The following is a 21,012-nucleotide window of genomic DNA, read 5'->3' on the forward strand; positions in this document are numbered from 1 at the left end:
TTGGCAAAGGTGTGGGGAAAAGTCACTAATTAGAAAGTTGCCGGGAGCAGAAACGGGTACCTCAACGGACAGCAACCTATCAAAATTGTAAATGCAAATCCGATGACCCAGCCTTTTCACTCCTAGAAATTCACTTGCATTAAAGAAACTTAACACACATTAGTGTCAGTGAAGCACTGTTGTAATAGAAAAACAAAACCTGGGAGAAACTTAAATGTCCGTCAATGAAGCGATGGTTCAAAAAGGTTCAGTACACCCACAAAACAGAGTGTTAAGAGGCAGGTTATATGCAACAGCATATAAGAGGAACCCACTAAGAGGAAAACACGGAGCGGCAGTACAATTGTATCAAAAAATAAAAAGCTAAGATATTCGGAGAACCATACATGTGCCCATATAGGCTTATGCAAAGAATATCTCTGGAAGAATCCACAGGAAACTGGTAATTGAGGTCTCCCTTTGGAGAGAGAAATGGGGCACCGAGAGGGGTGGGAAGGAGGTTGACTTTTCACTATCTTTTTGCTCTTGAATTGTGTAACATGTAATTACCTATTCAAAACATGAGAAAAATTGAAAAATAAAGGGAAAAAATTGCTAACTGATCCTGACTTGCTAAAGTAATGAGGCATCTTCCGCCTCTTACTAGGATGGGGAAAGAGGATTTTATTTACCCCCTAAAGACAGAACCATAACAACAGTGGAACTGCAGAGCCTAGGAGAGAGAGCAAAGACAGGGCAGGTGATGGAATTTTTCATATAAATGAATAAAGAAGCAAATGAAGTCAGAAGGCTAACACCGAAGACTGTGAACCTATCCACCTCAAGGTGTTTTGGTAAGAATTAAATGAGATAAGGCATGTGGAGAGCCTAGAAGAGTGCCTAGCTCATAGTAAACACTACAAATGTAAGATCATTATTATGTCATCTAGGTCACATTCATACAAGTGTATACCAACCTCCAGTTACCAGCAGGTGATATATGCTGTGCTGGGAAACATACCAAAAAATCTTCATTCCAACCTTCAGTCAATTTATAATTTAGCAGGAGAGACAGGAAACATGCATATATACTTATATACACATATAATCGTTCCTAAAAGTGAAACACATCACATCTTCAGATATTTCTGGTTTTGGATACGTACTAATGACCTTTTGATTTCTGAAGAGTGACAAACTAGCTTAGAGTACTGTATAAATTCAAAGCCTGTGGTCAAATTCTGGCTCCTTATCTTCTAGTTAAACCTGTTTTCTTATCTATAGGGGGATATTACCTATCCTGCTAAAAGTGCTGATATAAAAAACAGACATATAGACCAAAGGAACAGAAAACAAGGCCCAGAAATAAATCCTTGTGCGTATGGTCAAAGGATCTTCAATAAGGGTGCCAAGGCTACACAACGGGAAAAGGGTAGTCTCTTCAACAAACGATGATGGGAAAACTGGACATCCACATGCAAAGGAATGAACTTGGATCCTTAGCTTAAACCATATGCAAAAACTAACTTAAAGTGGATTAAAGACATGACCAGAAACTAAACCTCATATAAGATAGTGAAAAGATTCATGATATTGGATTTGACAATGATTTATTAGTTACAACACTAAAAGCACAGGCAACAGCACAAATAGACATGTATGATTACATCAAACTTCGGAAGTCTGCACAACAAAGGAGACGAGCAATAGAGTAAAAAGGCAATCCATGAACTGGAAGAAAATATTTACAAACCATATATGTGATAAGAGGTTAATATCTGATATATACAAAGAACTTGTTCAACTCAAAAACAACACAAACGACCCAATTTTAAAATGGGCGAAAGACTTGAATAGACATTTCTCCAAAGAAGATATACAAACGGCCTAGAAGCATATGAAAAGATGCTCACCATCAGCAGTCATACGCACCACGACCACAATGAGGTATCACCTCACACCCATGAGGATAGCGACTAAACAAAAATTAAAACAAACAAGAAACAGCAAATAACAAGTGTTGGTAAGGATGTGAAGAAATTTAAAAAAATTTTAAGTGTATTTATTCGTTTCGAGAGAGACTGAGACAGCAAGCAGGGGAGGGGCGGGGAGGGGGGAGACAGAGAATCCCAAGCAGGCTCTGCACTGTCAGCACAGAGCCCAATGCAGGGCTCGAACTCAGAAAACGCGAGACCGTGACCTGAGCCAAAACCAAGAGTCAGACACTTAACCGACTGAGCCACCCAGGAGCCCCAGGATGTGAAGAAATTGGAACCCTTTTGTACTATTGGTGAGAACGTACAGTGGTGCAGCCTCTATGGAAAACACGATGGAAGTTCTTTAAAAAAAATAAAAATAGAATTACCATATGACCCAGCAGTCCCACTTCGGGTATGTATCCAAAAAAATTAAAAACAGGATCGCAAAGAGATATGTGCACAGCTATGCTCATGGCAACATTATTCACAACAGCCAAGAGATGGAATCAACCTGAATGTCCATCACCAAAAAAAAAAGAAAGTAAGGGGCGCCTGGGTGGCTCGGTCGGTTGAGTGTCGGACTTCGGCTCAGGTCATGATCTCGCGGTTCGTGGGTTCAGGGCCCCACGTTGGGCTCTGTGCCGACAGCTCGGAGCCTGGAGCCTGCCTCGGATTCTGTGTCTCCCTCTCTCTCTGTTCCTCCCCTGCTCTCAACTCTGTCCCTCTCTCACTCTCTCAAAAATAAAGATTAAAAAATAATAATAATAAATTTAAATAAATAAATAAATGTCCATCACCAGATGAATGGAAACAGAAAATATGGTATATACAAGTTACGGGATATTATGCGGCCCTAGAAAAGAAAGGAATCCTGTCACGTGCAACAACATGAATGAATGAACCTTGAGGACGTTATGCTAAGTGAAATACGCCAGTCACAGAAAGGGAAGTACTCCATGATTCCACTTCCACGAGGAAGCTAAGTCAAACTCTCAGAAACCGCCAGTGGTGGTTGTTGGCAGCGGGGGAGGGGGAAAGAGGAGCTATTCAGGGGATACCATTTCCGTTCTGCAAGATGAAAAGGTTCTAAAGATCTGTGACACAACAGCAATGTGCGTGTTGTTAGCACTACCGCACTATATGCTAAAAAAGGTTAAGACGGTAAATTTTATGTGTTTTCTGACAACTTTTTTAAAAAGCTATGATAATTGATGATATATTTAACACACCTACCATACTTCCGGCACATAAAGGCCCTCAAAAACTAACTGGAATGCTATTATGGTTACCAATTCTACGAGTTCAATTGACGGTGGCTTATAAAAACATAACATAGCAAAATGAAATTTAAGTCAAATAAGAAAAAGTTAGCAAAGAGAAGCAAAGGAGGTGAGTTGGTTTACACACACACACACACACACACACAGCCATCCAGAACACATGCTATATAGTGAGGCCAAATTAGGGTAAACGATTTACCAAGAAGACTCACTGTCATCAATAGTTTTCCACAAAGAAATGCATTCCTACTTTTTTTTTTAGTATTATCTTATTTGAGGGCTGAGCAAACTTTTTGTTAAAAAGGACCGATAACAGGTAAGTCAGCCTTTGGGAGCAAGGAGTCTCTGTCTCACGATTCAACTCTGCCTTTATAGTCTAAAAGTAGACAACATGTACACATCCGTGTGGCTATGTTCCAATAAAACTGAATTATGGACACAAAAGTTTTAATTTTACATAATTTTCACGTCACAAAATCCTCTTCGTTTGATTTTTCTTCAACCACTTAAAAACGTAAAACCCTTGATTAGGTCACACCTAATGTGGGCAAATGTGGGCAGGATCTGACCTCCAGGCCACGGTTTGTCCACTCCCCTAGAACAGTCCTCACTCAAAGAGAAGAAAGATATTTCATGTGTAGATGATACGCACTGAATAAAATGTAACTTTTTATTTTTATTTTTATTTTTTTTAAATGTAACTTTTTAAATTAATTTTCGAACTAAACCAGGCAACTGCATAATACTTAAACTATTTTACCTGGCAAAACTAAAATATGTAGATATTAGAAATGTTCTCTCCACAGACAACCAACAGATTATGGACATCTTTCTACTTCTATCTTTGGGAAACAATCAGCAAGAATCACACATATCAACAATCTCATTGTTTTCCTCCACAATATTAGTTTTAAGAACAATAAATAACATTCACAAACTAATAAATGTGTTTTATTCCATCCGTCTTATCCCAGAGGCGCTTAGAGAATTTCCTGCAAAATTCAGAGGGGTGAAAATTATACAATATTAATTAATGGAAATTTAAGGATATTATGATTTTAACAAACACTCTTTAGTTATAAAATACTTGGGCTTTTTCTTCTCTGTAAAGAGGAGCTTTGTTTCAATAAGTGAGAAGTTATGTACATAATAATAAATGTGGCCCGGAAGTGATTATAGAAAATCCAAGTTTTTATCCCAATCGCAGTCTTCCTCCCCCGAAGTAGCTGCTAATAAAGCTTCCTTGTTCAAAACCATTCCAGTTGACAAGTATCAGAATGCAGGAGTGTGGAGGAGTGCGTTCATGCTTTAACTCAGATGGGACCACATCAGAGATTTCTTATTGTATCTTGGCACCCATACGTCTTTATCAGTTCACAGTATTTCATTTTTATGTGCCATGACTGTTCAACATGAATAAAGGTGTTTTTCAATGAAATGTACACACACACACACACACACACACACACATCCGTTTTCAAACAACTGACCTCGTGACCTTAAAAATTCTAAAATAACTGGTTTTCCAACGAAGTGATTCTTCATTTTACTCTTCAAGGCCACAAAAGGAAAACCAGCTTACCTGTTTTTTTTTTTTCTAATCCTGAAATTATTAGTTAACTTAGAAGGAGTTCATCTTAAAGTAGTAAAAACATCTTTTCCATACTTGCAAAGGTAACTTTCCATCTCCACCGCCAGGACGTCACCTCTGATACCTTGATAAAACCAGATGTCTAGATGATTTCCATCCAGAAATGTGACTTTCCGCTGTGACTTTCTTGAAAAACCCATCAATAAACAAATTCAAGTTCTTTGGACAGATTGCTTAGGAACTCTATAATTAACACCGTGGGTGAATATCACAATAAAGGACTTAAAGATGGCCCTTGGAACAAGAATTGACAAGAGTGGAAAGGAAATGAACTTCGTACACAACAGGCAGGGTTTGGGTGAATGAATACCCATCCCAAATACTACATGCTCATTTTAAATTTCGACTCTTCTCCCAGAATGTATTTTTTTAAATTTTTTTAACTTTTATTTATTTTTTTTTTTAATTTTTTTTTCAACGTTTTTAATTTATTTTTGGGACAGAGAGAGACAGAGCATGAACGGGTGAGGGGCAGAGAGAGGGGGAGACACAGAATCGGAAACAGGCTCCAGGCTCCGAGCCATCAGCCCAGAGCCTGACGCGGGGCTCGAACTCACGGACCGTGAGATCGTGACCTGGCTGAAGTCGGACGCTTAACCGACTGCGCCACCCAGGCGCCCCTAACTTTTATTTATTTTTGAGATAAGAGAGACAGAGCATGAGACAGAGCATGAGACAGAGAGAGACAGAGCATGAACGGGGGAGGGTCAGAGAGAGAGGGAGACACAGAATCTGAAACAGGTTCCAGGCTCTGAGCTGTCAGCACAGAGCCCGATGCGGGGCTCGAACTCACGGACTGTGAGATCATGACCTGAGCCGAAGTCGGACGCTTAACCAACTGAGCCACCCAGGCGCCCCCAGAATGTATTTTAGAGTGAGCATGCTAACACTCTACCTGTGCTTTTAAAACTGGCATCTTAACCAAAAACTACAAAGCAAAAGCCCAATTTACATTTTCAGAATTAAAAATAAGACTTCCGTTTGAAACAGAAATCGCTGCTTCCCAACATCCAAAGCACGCGGCTACAGAGACGCTGGCGTGCGGAGGAACCCACACCCCTTCCTCGAGGTGGAGAGCTCCGCAGGAGGTGCTGAAATCTGGAAGAAGAAAGTCCTGTTTTCTCCCTGCAAACCGTGCAAAGGATTGGCACTTGGGGGGGGGGGGGGGGGTTCGTTCTCCAGAGCGGGCTGGGCGGAGGCAAGAAAGCAGGAGGCAAAGGGCGTCTCTTCCCGGAGTCCTGTACTCCCCGCGGGAGAATGAATTACATTATCACTGTAAGTCCCTAAGCCGGCCATTCCCAGCCCTCCTGCCTCTGACCGGGGAGCTGGCTTCCCCGTCCGGCCAAATTCCTAGCGCCCCTCGGCGGAGTGAGCTCAGGGAAATGCATCGGGCAACGCTGTCTCGATTTTCATTCAAATGGGCCAACCTGAGTCCTTGGCAGCCACCACTAATTTAGGTAAACACTGCTAGTTTAAACAGCACAAAGGAGTGTAATCAAAAATCACACAACAGAATCAAACGGCAAGCCTAAGCAATCACCAGGAGTCAGTAAAGTTTAGACGGAAGGAGGGTGGAAAGCAACGAAACAAATACTGTCAGGACAAAAGAAGTCTTCTAAGAGTGAGATAAAGTGTGGTGTGGGGGGATGTGAGGCAGGGTTTTTAAAAAAAAGAAAAAAGGTTGGGGGAGTTCAGATAAGTCATGGTTTTTTCTATGCAAACCACTCTACACACAGCTTCTTTTCAGCCAGTGCGCAGTCAGACGCACCGACTAAAAGGACTCAACGCTCGGCTACTCGCTGCAGCCCCGTAAGTCTTTCCTCATTTGAATAGTATTTTAGGAATGTTTTGTCAATGTGTCGGATGATTATTCACTTCTACTGCATTCTTCCCTTCGCCGTGATAATTATGGTCACAGGAACGATTTATTTTATAAGCAGAACAGTCACAACACTAAATGATGACCCTTTTTTGAGCGTTACAATTCATGTATTTATTTGTCTACATTTCTTTAGAAAGGGGAAGGTGAACTTTAACAACCGTTGCGCATAGCAACACAGGAACAAAAGATTTTTCACATGCATCATCTAAGCATTTAATTAAAATTCACAAACTTGGATCTCAAACCAAGTCAAAAGTAGAAATGTAAGAATACTAGATTCCCAAGCAGAAGCAGATACACGATATATTGTTTAGCTATCACAAAGACCAAAACAAGTGCGGCGACTTGTGCCGAGGTTTAAGAATATACAAGTTACAAGGTTCCTTAAGAACCATCGTTTTAGTAGGGCTTGTATTCTTCCAGGTAAGTTTCACAGCATTAGTAAATCAAACAAAAATACACCACACACTCTCTCAGTTTCTATCACTTCCCATTTATGAAGACTAGAGCTTGACTCCAAATCCAAGCAATATAAAGCAAACTGGGGCATAGCAATTTACAGAAAAAGATGATTTTCCCCCCAAGACTTAGGCTCAACCACAAGAGTCAAAGTAAAAAGCAGTTTCAGTCAAGGTCTGTAAGGTACACACTCGAGGTAAAACCAAGGTATTCTCAGACAATGAATGGATCACCCACCAGGGTTTACACCGATGAAAGAGAGTTCTAGAAAAGAATCTGGAAGACCTGGGATTCAGCTTTATGCTTTGAAAATTCTCTATCCTTACTAATCGGTTCACCTGGAAGGGTGCAGGTAGCATAAGGCACACTTGCGAAAGGGACGATTCCACAGAAGCCTGGATTGGGAGAAGGTTGTGGTACCAGGTCAAAGGGTTTTTAGCACCAGAAGACAAGGATAAAGAGGATATATCGCATATGGGATCTCGGCCTCTGAAGGAACTCAAAGCGTTGGAATAAGGCACAAGTGACAGAATCAACGCAAGGTTACTCACAAGACGTGCTGGCCGTCCTGGGAGGGACCTGACTAAACCACAGTGTACGGGACTTAACCCAACGGTGACAACACGGCGCACAATTTGGTTCGATACAGATGCAAAAACCAAGTCCCGTGAGGATGAAGGCATTAGTGGACAGCATGTGGCTAAGCTGTTAAGGGAGAGCTCCAAGTGCTGAAACTTCGTTATGACTTCCAACCCCAGAGAAGAGGCCAAGGGCTCTTCTTGGCGGTTGTCAGAGGCAGAACATAGCCGAACACACAGCTCTGAAGTCACAGAGACACGGATGAGTTTGGCCGCCACCACGTTAACAGCTTTGTGCCCGAGACAAGTCGCTCAACCTGCGAAGCCTCAGCCTCCTAAAATGGGGGCAATAACGGTACCTATCAAAGGTTTCATTTATTCAATAAACATTTATGAAGAGCTCCCACAGAACTAGGCGCTGAAATGCAACGGTGAAGAAGACAGACACAGTACGTACCCTCATGGGGCCCGAGATGACATACGTGAAGGCTTCGGTGACGGCCATCACGATGACCGTCATCTCTGTCCCCATCATTTTTCACCTGGTGCAACGTATAAGGGATTTTCCAATGACGATAAGTAAACCATCTATCTTAGTTGGAACAAGGCTTCGCAAACGAACAAAAAAGACCTGTATTGAGCCTCAGGCCTGTCCTTAGTCCTGGCCCCTCTTCTTTTCCTTCTCTCCCAGGGACCTTATCCCATCCCACCATTTAAAAATGCTATCCATCTACACCCAAATTTACTATCTCAAGCTCTGAGCTGTCTTCCAAACTCCAGACTCTATATCCGGCTGCTTATTGGGTATCTATGTGTACGTATTAGCAGGCATCTCAGACCTACAGATCTGAAACAGAAGTACTCCAGATGACCGACCCAACTGCATCCCAACCGGCCGTACTCCACCCTTTCCCCATCGGTGTGCCAGCAAATCCCTCGTTCCTCTCCTTTCCTCACGCCTCACAGAGCCAACGCATGAGCAATTCTGTCACTTTTACCTAAAAAACATCCCAATCCATTCACTGCTCTCCCCACCGCCAAAGCCAAGATCTCGTGGTTTCTCCCCTCGATCACCTCCTTGCAGTAACATCCACTACTCCTTCTCCATAGAGCAGTGACCTCTTTTTAAAAATGGATAAGGTCTCGCAAAGCGATGCGCCCTTAATGGAAAGACAGGAACACACACACGCACACCACACCTCCATTCGACCTAAAACTTCTCCACGGCTCCCAAATGCCCTGAAAGCGTTGATGGTCTACAAGGCATACCCGATCGGACCCCTTTCCACCTCTCCGCCTCATTCTCACGAGACCCTCGTCCCTCCGTGTCTCTACACCTCAGTCATGCAGGCTACCATTCAGCTCCTTGAACGGACCAACCTCCTTAGCTCTTCAGGACAGTGCAGTCCAGTAGAACTTTCTGCCCTGATGGAAATGCCCTAGACCTGCACGTGTGGCCCCTGAGCACTTAACTTGTGGCTAGTGAGACTGAGAAAGCAGGTTTCTAACTTTACTGAATTTTGATTAATTTAAATGGCCACATACTCCCAGCAGCTATGACACAAGATTGGGATTCCCCGTAGCCTTCTCCTCTGCCTGGGCCACTTTCCTCACAGATCTTCCCAGGGATGGCTCTTTCTCACCCTGATGTCTTCGTTAAACGTCCACTCCTCAGAAAGGCCTTTCCTTAGCACCCCGCCCAAAGCAGCTGCCACTGACACCATTTACCGTGCCACCTTGTTTATTTTCATCAAAACACGTTCACTACTGCCTTTATCCTTTCTCTTCCCTGAACTGGAATGTAAAATCCATGAAAGCAGAGACCTTGCCTCTCCCCTTCCATGCCACGTCCCCAAGACACGTGTTAGGCATGTAGTGTTTTTAACAAATCTTTGATGAAGGGTCGAATAAATCAACGAGTGCGTGAGTGACTAGAGGGTCAAGTCAGTCAAGAGTAGGCTGGGGACAGATTATGGAAGCTGCTGGAAGAAGACGAAGGTCCTTCGAATACTTACATTTCGTGTATAGGGGCACGGGGCTCTGCGGTTCTTAAACGTCCCGTGGGGACCGGCAGTGTGAGCAGACAGCACAAAGGAACGGCGTACGTGCAAAGCGGGTCTCCGTCCTCAACTGACTTGAACTCAATTTTACGAGAACATTAGTGATGCAGACACACAGATGCTCCTTACATGCGAGACGTTAGGAAATCTCTCAAGAATGCATCTATATACATCGAAAGGCATCCCTCCGGTGGGGGTGCGGACAGAGTATTAGACATCCAAGTCAGCCCCGCAGTCTGGATCTGCAAACAGCAAACCAGGGCATTAATGTCTAGCCAAGTTAAATACCGGTCTACAGTCATCGGTCCTATGAGAAATGTCACGAGCTGGGCCACTTAGCAGAAAGGGGGGAAGGGAGGCAATGAGGGGAGAAAGTAAGCAAGGCGAGAAAGCAAACCCCCAGCAAGTTCAAACACCCGGACGATCGGCAAAAAGGGAAGGAACCCACAGCGCGGACGGAACCGCTGAGCAGCCACAGACGAACCGGCCTACACCCGTCAGCCGACAAAACCGGCAGCCCGGGGACGCCACGCACGACACGGATCCCACGCGTTCGTTCGCGCTTCGGATTTCAAAGAAAAAACAAAAAAAGGCCCGCGTGTACGTCTACCTCTGTGAAAAACCATCCCACTAAGGAAGCTGCAAAGTTTTACACTGCCTGAAACCGCGTGCTCTCCCGCTCTTCCGCGGTTACGCGTTGTGTCCCAAGCTTTAAACTTTACCGAGGATCAGTGCCACTTAATAAAGTTACCTTCTCACAGAAGGGAGCCGTGTCAGTGACGTGCACAACACATTCCACGGGCTCCCCCGAAGACAGGCTCTTAATCAGGAGTTTAGAGCCAGCACGGAGCCTGCTTGGGATTCTCTCTCTCTCTCTCTCTCTCTCTCTCTCTCTCTCCCCCCCCCGCCCTTCCCCCGCTCCCTCTCTATAAGAAAAAAAAAAAAGATAACCTATACATTTTCTACCCCTACTGCCATTGAGACCAAAGTAAGGTAAATGATGTTCACCTCTGTTCAAAGTCTCTGTCGGGACCACCTCAACTCCTCAAGTGGTACAGGAGTCAAAGACCGGGTCCCGGAGCTTAACTCTGTTGCCCCACTATCCTGCCCAACTGCCCGGCTGGTTCCATCTTCAGTGCTGCTCCCCACGGGTCTCTCAGAACTAGGATTTCTTTATTGGCATCAGGGCTAACAGCACAGGAAAATTCACTCACAGAGCCATACAATCTTAGCCTTTCACGGCATCTTTGGAACACCCTTGGCTGTGACAGGCACCCGCTTTATCAAGGTCAAACGTGGACTTATTTTCTACTTGATCATCACCACCCACTTGGTGATTTTATCAATACCATCAGTCTATCACGGGGAAATCGGTGTTTCCAACCATCACCACAGATCACTATGTTTATCCTTTCCAATTGTAAACGGTACAACTATGGTATCTCCAAAAGTTCATTTTTGCCTGTTTTTTCTCAGGTCCCTGCATACAATTCCAGCTACTTCAGAGAAGAATGGGTTTGGAAAACTCACGTGACACGCTGCGTTCCGTTAAAAGAAAAGTGATAAGAAAATCAAGGCCACTCCTCACCTTCAGCATCCGTGTGTGATTCATCATTACAGCACACAGTGCATAGAGCCCGGACTACTTGTGGCATAAACGAACGATCAAGGATGACTGATAAACATGCCACTGTATCACAGAAGATCAATATTTCTTTGAAATGCTTACATGAAGTATTTTAAAAACTTTATCACCTCACTTTATATCAGAGGTCGGCAAAATCGTTCCGTCAAGGGCCAGAGTAAGTGTTTGAAGCTTTGTGGCCCACGTACTATTTCGGACACACCTTCCTCTTTGTTGCTGTTTGTTTACAACCTTTTAATGATGTAAAAGCCATTCTTGGCTGGGGGGTTATATGGAAAGAGGGTTGCAGGCTGGGATCTGGCCCTTGGGCCATAGTTTGGCCACCCCTGCTTTTCGAGGATACCATAAAAACCATAATTATATAGCACGGCTACATTTTGACTAAAGAAAAACACTTCCAACTGTTTTGCGTGTTTTTTTGGTAATCTTTTTAAATTCAACTGTTTTGGGGGAACAGTTTTAGATTTATAGAAAAAACGTAGTTCGCATAACTTCCATATATCCCACACTCGGTTCCCCCTATAAGGATGTTATGATTATTATTACTACAATCCATACTTTTTTTCAGATTTCCTTAGCTTTTATCTAATGTCCTTTTTCTGTTCCAGGACCCTATCCAGGATGCCATATTACATTCCTCATCATGTCTCCCGAGGCTCCTCTCAGCTGTGACAGTGTCTCAGGCTTTCCTTGTCTCTGATGATCGTGATAGTTTTAAGGAGTATGGGGCAGTTATTTTGTAGAATGTCCCTCTTCTGAGATTTGGTGGGTGCTTTTCTCATGATTACATTGGGGTTATGCTAGTTTGGGGGGAGGAAGACCGCCTAGAAAAAGTGCCACTGTCATCACATCGTATCAAGGGTACCTCAACAGGAGTCACCATCACTGTTGACATTTACCTTGATCACCTGGCTGAGGCAGTGTTTGCCAGGTTTCCTCCAACTGTTTGAAAAAAGAAACATTAATAGGGTGCCTGGGTGGCTCAGTCAGTTTAGTGTCCGACGTTTGCTTTTGAGTTGGTTTCGGCTTATGTCATGATCTCAACGTTCATGAGTTCGAGCCCAGCATCGGGCTCCACCCTGGCAGTGCGGAGCCTACTTGGGATTCTCTCTCTCCCTCTCTCTCTGCCCCTCCTGCGCTCCCTCTCCTCTCCCAAAATAAATAAATAAACTTTAAAAAATTACAAAATAAAAAATGAACATAATGAAAATGAACTTGAATCTTACCATATAGGACTAAACTAAAAGCTTTTAAATGTCAAAATCATTTTTAATAAGTTGGCTATACACATATACACATACATCATCGTTCATTATTTATATGATTCACATCTATGCCTCTTAAACATATCATATTTGAGATGAAGACAAAAGTTAATATGATTTTGTCACTGCCTTCTACTTTTAATTCCTCTCAACTCTTCCTCCTCACTGTTAGGCTAAATTAAAGGGATAGCTAAAGAAAATCTAACGCACACTACCCAAATCTTCTTTGTTTCACTTTAAAAAAAAAAAAAAATTAAGATTTTTATTTTTTTTTAGTTTTTTTTTTAATTTTACCTGTTTTAAGACAGAGTGTGTGCACTTGAGCACGGAAGGTCAGAGAGGGGGAGAAAGAGAATCCCAAGCAGACAGTGTGGAACCCCATGCGGGGCTCGATCTCCCAATCCTTGAGATCATGACCTGAGCCGAAATCAAGAGTCGCAACACTTAACCGACTGAGCCACACAGGCGCCCCTACTTTCACTTTTTAAATGGTGCTTATGCAAACGACACAGTGAGTAGCCTGAGCTGGGGAGTCCGGGGCACTTAGCTGGCTGGCACAGTAAAAACTGTTGAATGACTTGTATCTTCAACTTCAGCGTTAAAATGATTCAAAGGGGTCAGAAAGGGGAAACAGGGAAGCACGATGCGAGACTAAAAAGAACTAATGTCTCTTACCTAACTTTTCTTGGTCAGGTAATTAGCAAGAGGACACAAAAAGGTGGGGAGAGTGGGAAGGACTAAAAGGCTAGAAGAAAGGCGGGAAAGCTTCGGGTCACATGAAGGCTATCAAAACACCCCGAAAAGGGAAACGCAAATCCAAACCACAGTAAGATACTACCTCATGCCCACTAGAAATACTTTACAACACACACACACACACACACACACACACAGAAAATAACAAGTGTTGGTGAGGATGTGGAGCAACTCGAATCTCTGGACACTGCTGGTAGGAATGGGAAATGGCACGGCCACCCTGGAAAATGGTTTGGCAGATCCCTCAAAAAGTTAAACACAGAATTACCATATGACGGAGCAGTTCCACTGGTAGGTATCTACCCAAGCGAACCGAAAACATACGTCCATACGAAAATGACGCGTGAATGTCCACAGCAACGTTATTCAGAAGAGCCAACGAGGGGAAACAACCCAAATGCCCATCAACTGACGGAGGGATAAACGCAGTGTGTATGGTGTAGCCATACAACAGAATATTCTTCCAAGTCATAAAAAGGAATGAAGCTCTGACACAATGCTACAACACGGATGAATCCTGAAAACACTGTACCAGACACAAAGGACACCCGCTGTATGACTCCATTTACATGAAATGTCCAGGATAGGCACAACCATGAAGACAGAAAGTAGATGGCTGGTTGCCAGAGGCAGCCGGGGTGGCGAAAGAACGGACGGGTACCGGGTTTCTTTCTGGAGTGAAGAAAATGTTCAGGCATTACATAATGGCTATGGGTGCACGACCCTGGGAATATACTAAAAATCACTTACTGGTACACCTGAGAATGGTTAAAATGGTGAATTTTATGCGATTTTTTTTTCTGTCGATAAAAAATAAAATAAGTAACTGGAAAGAAAAGCCACTGAAGACAGTGAAAGCATTCTGAAATGTTACTTTTAACCCACACCTTATACATACACTGTCCTGAAAATTCCCTTTTCCTATTCTATATACTTCTGTGATCATTTTTCCAATAACAGGAGCTTCAGAAATGAAGAAACTAGTCCAAAATTCTAATAAGAAATCAGGTCAACCGATTTTAAATCAAGTTCACAGGACCAGCGCATACACAGACCCAGGCCCTAACTCCAGGAATTTACACTGCATGAGGGCTCACACTGCGTGCTACCACTTCAGTAACTCCCCCATCGGCAGAATGAAGGTGGCCACGCCCCTCTTTAATGGTGGCATCTTTTTTTCCTACAGACATTTACCGGAAACGAGTTAGAGGGCGCCATTTTTAAGGCACAGGCAGGCAGAGCAGGGCCTTGGCAGGCCACGCCTCACAAGGGCTGACTATGTAACTCACAACTTAGTGATCTGCAGCTACAAAAAAAAAATATATATATATATATATATATCACTTATTTATAGATAATAGTCTTTCTGGAAAAAGCAAGTATGGCCCTGGGTCTTGCAACAAAATGAAACTGCCAAGTATGGACTATTAAAGTCACTGCAGAAATCTCAGTACTAATACTAAGCAACCACTATGCCCTCCTGCAAGCACACTGTGTTGAAAACAAGAAATACTTCTTTGGGAATTTTTGGAAGACAGCACAGTGTAGTTTAAATTAGTGCTTCCCAGAGTGGGTTGTTTTTTTTTGTTGTTGTTGTTTTCAAAAAAACAAAAAAACAAAAACAACCCTTCTTTTAACAACCTCTCCACACTTCAAAAACCATAATCACTCAAATAATTCACAGTAACCACTTGGCACCCGAACTCAGCCGGCCGGGGAGGAACGACTTCCGGCAAAATCTATGACATCGGCAGCCGTGATTAAGACTGTAAGGACTGATTTTGTTTTCTTTGCTCTTAGAAGTAATTCCCATATTTATACGATTAGTCAAAATGTAGCGGCTTCATTCTCTCATTATTTTTAATCTAACTGGAAAATCAATTGTCTCTGGTTGTTGGTGGCTATGGGTTTATTTTCTGAAAGCCGAACAATAAGCAACTGGAAATAAGAGAGTAGCTCAACGAGCATTCTTTCATTAATTTAACAACTTTCTTCATTAATTGACCTAAGCAATATTCATTTAACATGTACCATCGACAAAGGACACAGAAAGCAGTAATAAGCAATTAGGTCTCTTGAGGAATTTACACTCTAGCAGGAGGGTTAGCAAAATTACTTGCTTTGACTTTGAAAGAAAGACAATACAGAGTTCCTCAGAGCCTAATCACGTGCCATAAACTGGGTGTAAAGAGCCAAGAGTTAGCTCAGCCATCAAGGATACCCAGCTGACATCCTCTTCCTCCTCCCGGTCACCCTCCCCACCCCCCAGAACTTCTTCCCTTCAGTTAGAAAGCACACAGGGCACTCAATATCTGATCCTAGCCATAAACCAAAGACTATATAAATCAGCAAGTTTTTGTGTGCTGGTAAATCTTTCACGTTCAACTAGACAAAGTTATTGTATCTCCGGATAACAGTCAATCCAAGCACAGAAAATGAGAAAAATTCTACTGAGAGTTTGTACCACCATTCACCCAAGTCTCTGAGGCCTGCCCACCTTAGCCCCCTAGTCCCTTCAGAGGCAATGAATCCGTCCTACCTTTTTCTCCTATGTTGAATGTAGCCGTTTTTTTTTTTTTTTTTAAGCACCACACCATTTGGCCATGATCTATGGGCCACCATAAACACCAACTGGTGTGGTCAAAAGGGTGTCCACGGTGGGCAAAATAAGAGGTGAGGGAGGGAGTAGACCCGCAAAATAACAGCTGACCCGCTGGGGGGTGGGGGAGGGGAGCAAGGAATCATGGACAGGGAGATTTCCCCAGGAACGGTGATGGGGGGGAGGGGGGGCGGGTAAAGTCAAGCCTGTTATCGTAAAATTGCAGTCTATTCAGGAACGAGACAGAGCCCTTAACTCTTCCCCAGACAGAACTTCTCATGTGCCCAAGAGGGCAATGAATTTCCAAGTTCTACCTGGCCCTGCACTGCTGTTCAGTGGGGTCAACCTGGCAGGCCTTCAACCCATTAGGCTCAAAGCATTCATGAACCAGATCCTACATGTATCTAAGAATCATAAAAAGTTAACAGGAACCTTTGAAGACCAATAAAGACAGGTCAATCGGCCTGAGAAATCAACACCGGGCAAAGAGGTTCCACTCCACCCAAACACCTCTAAGCACGTCCAGGTGTTCCAGCGGTCTGGAGGAATGACATAGGACACAGGTTCTAGAGTCCAACTACCTGGCTTCAAATCCTGGCCACCTTGAACAGCCATGGCGTCTCTCCATCTCCTCTGTAACTGCAAGACAATCCTAGCATCGACCTCATAGGACTAATGGGAGAATAGAAGGAGATCACAGTTAAAGAGCTTAGCACAGTGACTGTCACACAATAAATACTGAATAAATATGTGCTGGTACACCCACTAGTTCCAGGGGTAACCTGAACCACCCCTCAGTTCCTGAACTGGAATGACACCACCGCACCCATGACCATTCGGCTGGGCCCTAATTATGGATCCCTAACCATCGCCATGAGGTAGGTGGTCTTACCTCCATTTTAGAGTTGAGAACAGGGGTTTAGAGGGACTCACAAACTCACCTAAGCTTACTCAGTCAATAAGTGCTGGGGCAATTTTAATATTTCGGTATTCCAAAATCACTACTTACTGAAGAAAATTACGTTCTCATGAAAGCCTCCAGCTTCCCCCACACACACAAATATGCATATTCGTCTATACAATCGGAAATACTTCACAAATTCTGATAGACCGTCAGAGTTTTTCTTAACATAAATAGAACTGGGTAAGTCATCATGACCATTTTAATTAAATGACTTTGAAGGTTCCAAAATGCTGCCTACCCACAGTTATCAACTGACTTTCTTTCAGGATTTGTCATGTGATCCTGTAGAAGAATGGGCACACCCCCGAAAGGCCGGTGTCACATCTCTTTTTCCATAAGTTTGGTGCATGTCTGACAAAATTGACTAGAGTTCAATATATCCTCCAAATATCCTCTCCCACCATCTCTCACACAACTTAGCCAGACCTACAGTCACTTCGTTGCCCTAAAAGAAAGCAATCGAATTTAAACTAAGTATTGTCAATATTGACCCTGATCTCGTAGAATCTTTTAAAACTCAGAGTGAGATCCAGAAATGTGTATAACCCAAATTTATATTGCCAAATACTTAAAGATCTAACCGCTGCACAGAAAACTAGAATCATAACAAGTTATCTTAGTCAAAACTGTTTATCCACATCAAATGAACTGGTTATTGGTTACCCAGTTTCCTGAAAACAGAGTTCATAATAATTGTTAATCCATTAACAGTTTAAAATAAAAGGCATGCTTAACTTGTTTAAGAAGTAGTGATACGGATAAGCCAAGTCATTTCTTACTTCACTTTCTATTTGCTTTACCCGGGCATTACATATTCTTGTAATCTCTGTTGGTAAACACAAATGACACGATATAATAGAAGATGCAAAATGAAGAGACTCTGAAATGCCTAAATATTTCAAGAATTCACTGTGATTTCAATAGCCTGAAACTCCAAGTATCAGAAAGCAGAATGACCACAGGACTGTAAAAGCCAAATATTTACACAGGTGCCTTAAAAGTCACTGCTGGGTGCACACCATCATCACTGACATTTACTATCTGTTAAATAGTTTCAAGTGCAAGGGCAGAAGTCAAATAACTGACCTGGAGCAGGAAGTTTATGACAACAACCAGTACGTCTGGAGAAACTGTGAAGGTGTGATGCTTGTCATAACTTTTTATCAGGCCAGCAACAGGCCGCCAGGCTGGGGCAAGCCAGAACCTCAGCAAGGTGCCTTTTCTCATTTCAGAAGGGAAACCAAAACTGATACCTTCATGGATAATTTAATAAGGGCTGTTCCATAAATTTATAATGTCATTTATAATTACTCGTTAATAGGTTTCAAAAACAATATTCGTAAGAGAAAACTTAATTGAGGACATATAGCATGAAACTCTTCCAGCTTCAAATTGAGAAACGGGGCAATGTTTAGTGGAAGCACCTAAAAAAAAAAAAAGGTTATAAACCCCTAATTTACAGTTAGGAACTGTAAAAATTGGACTCCTTAATGGCCAATTTACAATTAGGAATATCTATTATTCTTATAATAAATCGCACTATAAGAAATTTTCCTTTGAAGGGTAACAAGACGGGATAAAGGACCAACATTTGTGAACATTCAGCAAAACTTCAGCTCCGGAACTTCTTAGACGATGATTTGGTTATGTTCCCCTCTTTACCTCCGGGCAGGACTAACAAGTGTGGGTTGAAAACTACAAGAAATCGTGATAAGCTCAAGTCTGTTCCAATGTTCACTGCATTTCTTTCTTCAAAACACAGTCTGCCTTTTCAAGATGTGGGGACTCAGTTCAAGGTTTCTGGTGAGGGCAGTACGCAGTAACACCACCACCCCCACCCCCACCCCCAAAAAAGTGTTTCTAAACTCTGAGGGGCAGAGCTTATCACACCCACAGCCAGGGCTCGGCGAGGAAGGGTGCCTGGAGCCCCCCTCCTCGCCCAGGACCTCCGGCCTGACCGGTGGCGCGCCCCGTCAAGAGCCTGCAGTCAAGGCAGGGAGCCAAGGACAGCCAAGAGAAGATGCCACAGGTGGCTTGGTTGGCTGGTTCCCCACCTTGCACTCAGGCCTTCTCCAGGAGGCTCCCGGCCCGTCCCCTCCTCCCAAAGGCCGAAGATACCCTCCAGCGCAAATCTGGCCCACTTCAGGCGGAAGCGAGCTCGCCACGGGGCTCAGGTGGCCCCTCGGGGTCCATTAGCTGGACACGGAGTGCCAGCCCGGAGCGCCAATGCCACCCTTGCCTCCCGGCCGGGAGTGTCTAAAGGTCCCAGGGGGCGTCGAGAAGGGAGCAAGGCAAAGAGGCCCTGGAAGGGGCGGCTCCAACTGGCCCCCTACGGGGCTCCTCGCCGGCTGAGGGTCCCGCGCCTCCTTGCCGAGACCCCTCCCGGCACCCCGGGGCCGGCAACGCCCCACGCCCCACGCCCCCCGCGCCGCGGGCGCCGCCGATCGGCCGGATCTCCCGGACAACAGCCGCCGCGCTACTGAGGCGGGTCCCCGCGCCCACCCCGCGGCCCGGCCGCCCACCTGTCCCGGGGGTCGATCCAGCTGGTCCTCCTGGTGTTGTGGTCGATGTAGAAGACCTTGCCGTCGTAGTCCCTGGCCTCCTCCCAGCCCCGGGGTAGCGGCAGCTGCCCGCTCCCGGCCCTCCTAGGCATGGTCGGCGGCCTCGCCGGCGAGCGGCGCCTCCATAGGGACCGGGCGCGGGACGCGGCGGGAACGCGAATGCCCGGCCCGACCGCCGCACCCGACGCGGGCGCCGGCGAGGGGCTGCGGGGCGCGGGGCGCGGCGGGGCCACGCGCGGGGGGCGCCTCAGGAAACCCTGCTCTCGGCCCCGCCGGGGATCAGTCCACCATGTCTGCGTCGGAGCAGGCGAGCGAACCCTCCTCCTCCTCCTCCTCCTCCTCCTCCTCCTCGCGGCTGCAACCGCTGCCTCCGCCTCTTCCTCCTCCTCCTCCCCGTCCCCCTGTGGCCGCCGAGGGTCGCGGCGCCCAGGCTGCCCGAGCCGCCGCCGTCTGGGCTCGGATCCGGGAAGCTCCGCGGAGCGGCGGCCCCGGCGGCGACGGGCCTCCTCATTTGCATGCTATTAGCATGCGCCCCGCCCCGGGTCCGCCCTCACCCGCCCCTCCCCACGCTGGGCTCATCTGCATGCACATTCCTCGCCGCCACATTCCAGGGCTTAACCCTGCAGCTCCCGGGGCCTGCTGCAAGAACTGGGGCGCCGGGCCGAGCCCGGGGCGGGGGCGGTGGAGGGGAGCTGGGGGACCAGGTGGGCGGGAAGAGGGCGAAGGAATGCGCTGTTCGCTCCCTCCCCTTGACCCCAAGTATCTCCCGGCGGCCACACGCCTTGGGATTTTTAAAGTTTCGGGACAGAAAAGAGCCAGAGAGCGCTCCGCAACCTTCGCAACTTCTTTCCGACTTCTAGGGAAACCACAAGACTTTCGAGAGGAAAGGGGTGGGGGAAGCTCTCTTCGGGAAGAAAAAGTCCCAGCAAGCAGCGAGGGCACAAAGGCTTCCCCACGCCGCTCCTTGGGCTACTTCGGCACCCGAGGGCGGTTCGGGGTGGTGGAAAAGTGTAGAAAGCACCGAAAGCGCTTAGAAGCGTGTCGGTGGCGTGTCCGGGGCGGTGTCGCCCCTGGGGCCTCTGCAGGGCGCCTGGCCCTCCATGACCTCAGCCCAGAGGCCACGGGCCTCGCGGCGGAAAGCGAAGGCGGGTCCAGCGGTCCCAGAGCGCAGTGACACGCCTGCCCCTGTGGCCTGTGGGGGAAACTCCAGCCTGATCCTGGGAAGCGACTGCCTCCCACCCCCAGGCGGGCCAGGGAGCAGAAGGCACCCTAGCCTCCCGCCGGGTCGGGCCGCTCAACCCGCGGGGACCAGGCCAGCCATCAGGGCCCCTCTGCCGCTGGCCTCCGCTGCAGG

General features: G+C 45.6%; 1 protein-coding gene across 1 annotated transcript in view; it reads right to left on the bottom strand.

Moving 5' to 3' along the window:
- Positions 1-19,750, bottom strand: part of WWC2 (WW and C2 domain containing 2) — a 205,165-nt gene extending 185,415 nt beyond the window's left edge. Inside the window, exon 1 of the mRNA XM_047091855.1 lies at positions 19,620-19,750. Within this exon, the coding sequence (XP_046947811.1) occupies positions 19,620-19,750 (131 nt within the window). The remainder of the gene's footprint in view (positions 1-19,619) is intronic.
- Positions 19,751-21,012: the final 1,262 nt, after the last annotated feature.

Source organism: Lynx rufus, unplaced genomic scaffold, assembly GCF_022079265.1.
Source record: "Lynx rufus isolate CCGP_SWC_20201006 ecotype Redwood Valley unplaced genomic scaffold, mLynRuf1.p SCAF_3, whole genome shotgun sequence".
Lineage (NCBI taxonomy): Eukaryota > Metazoa > Chordata > Mammalia > Carnivora > Felidae > Lynx > Lynx rufus.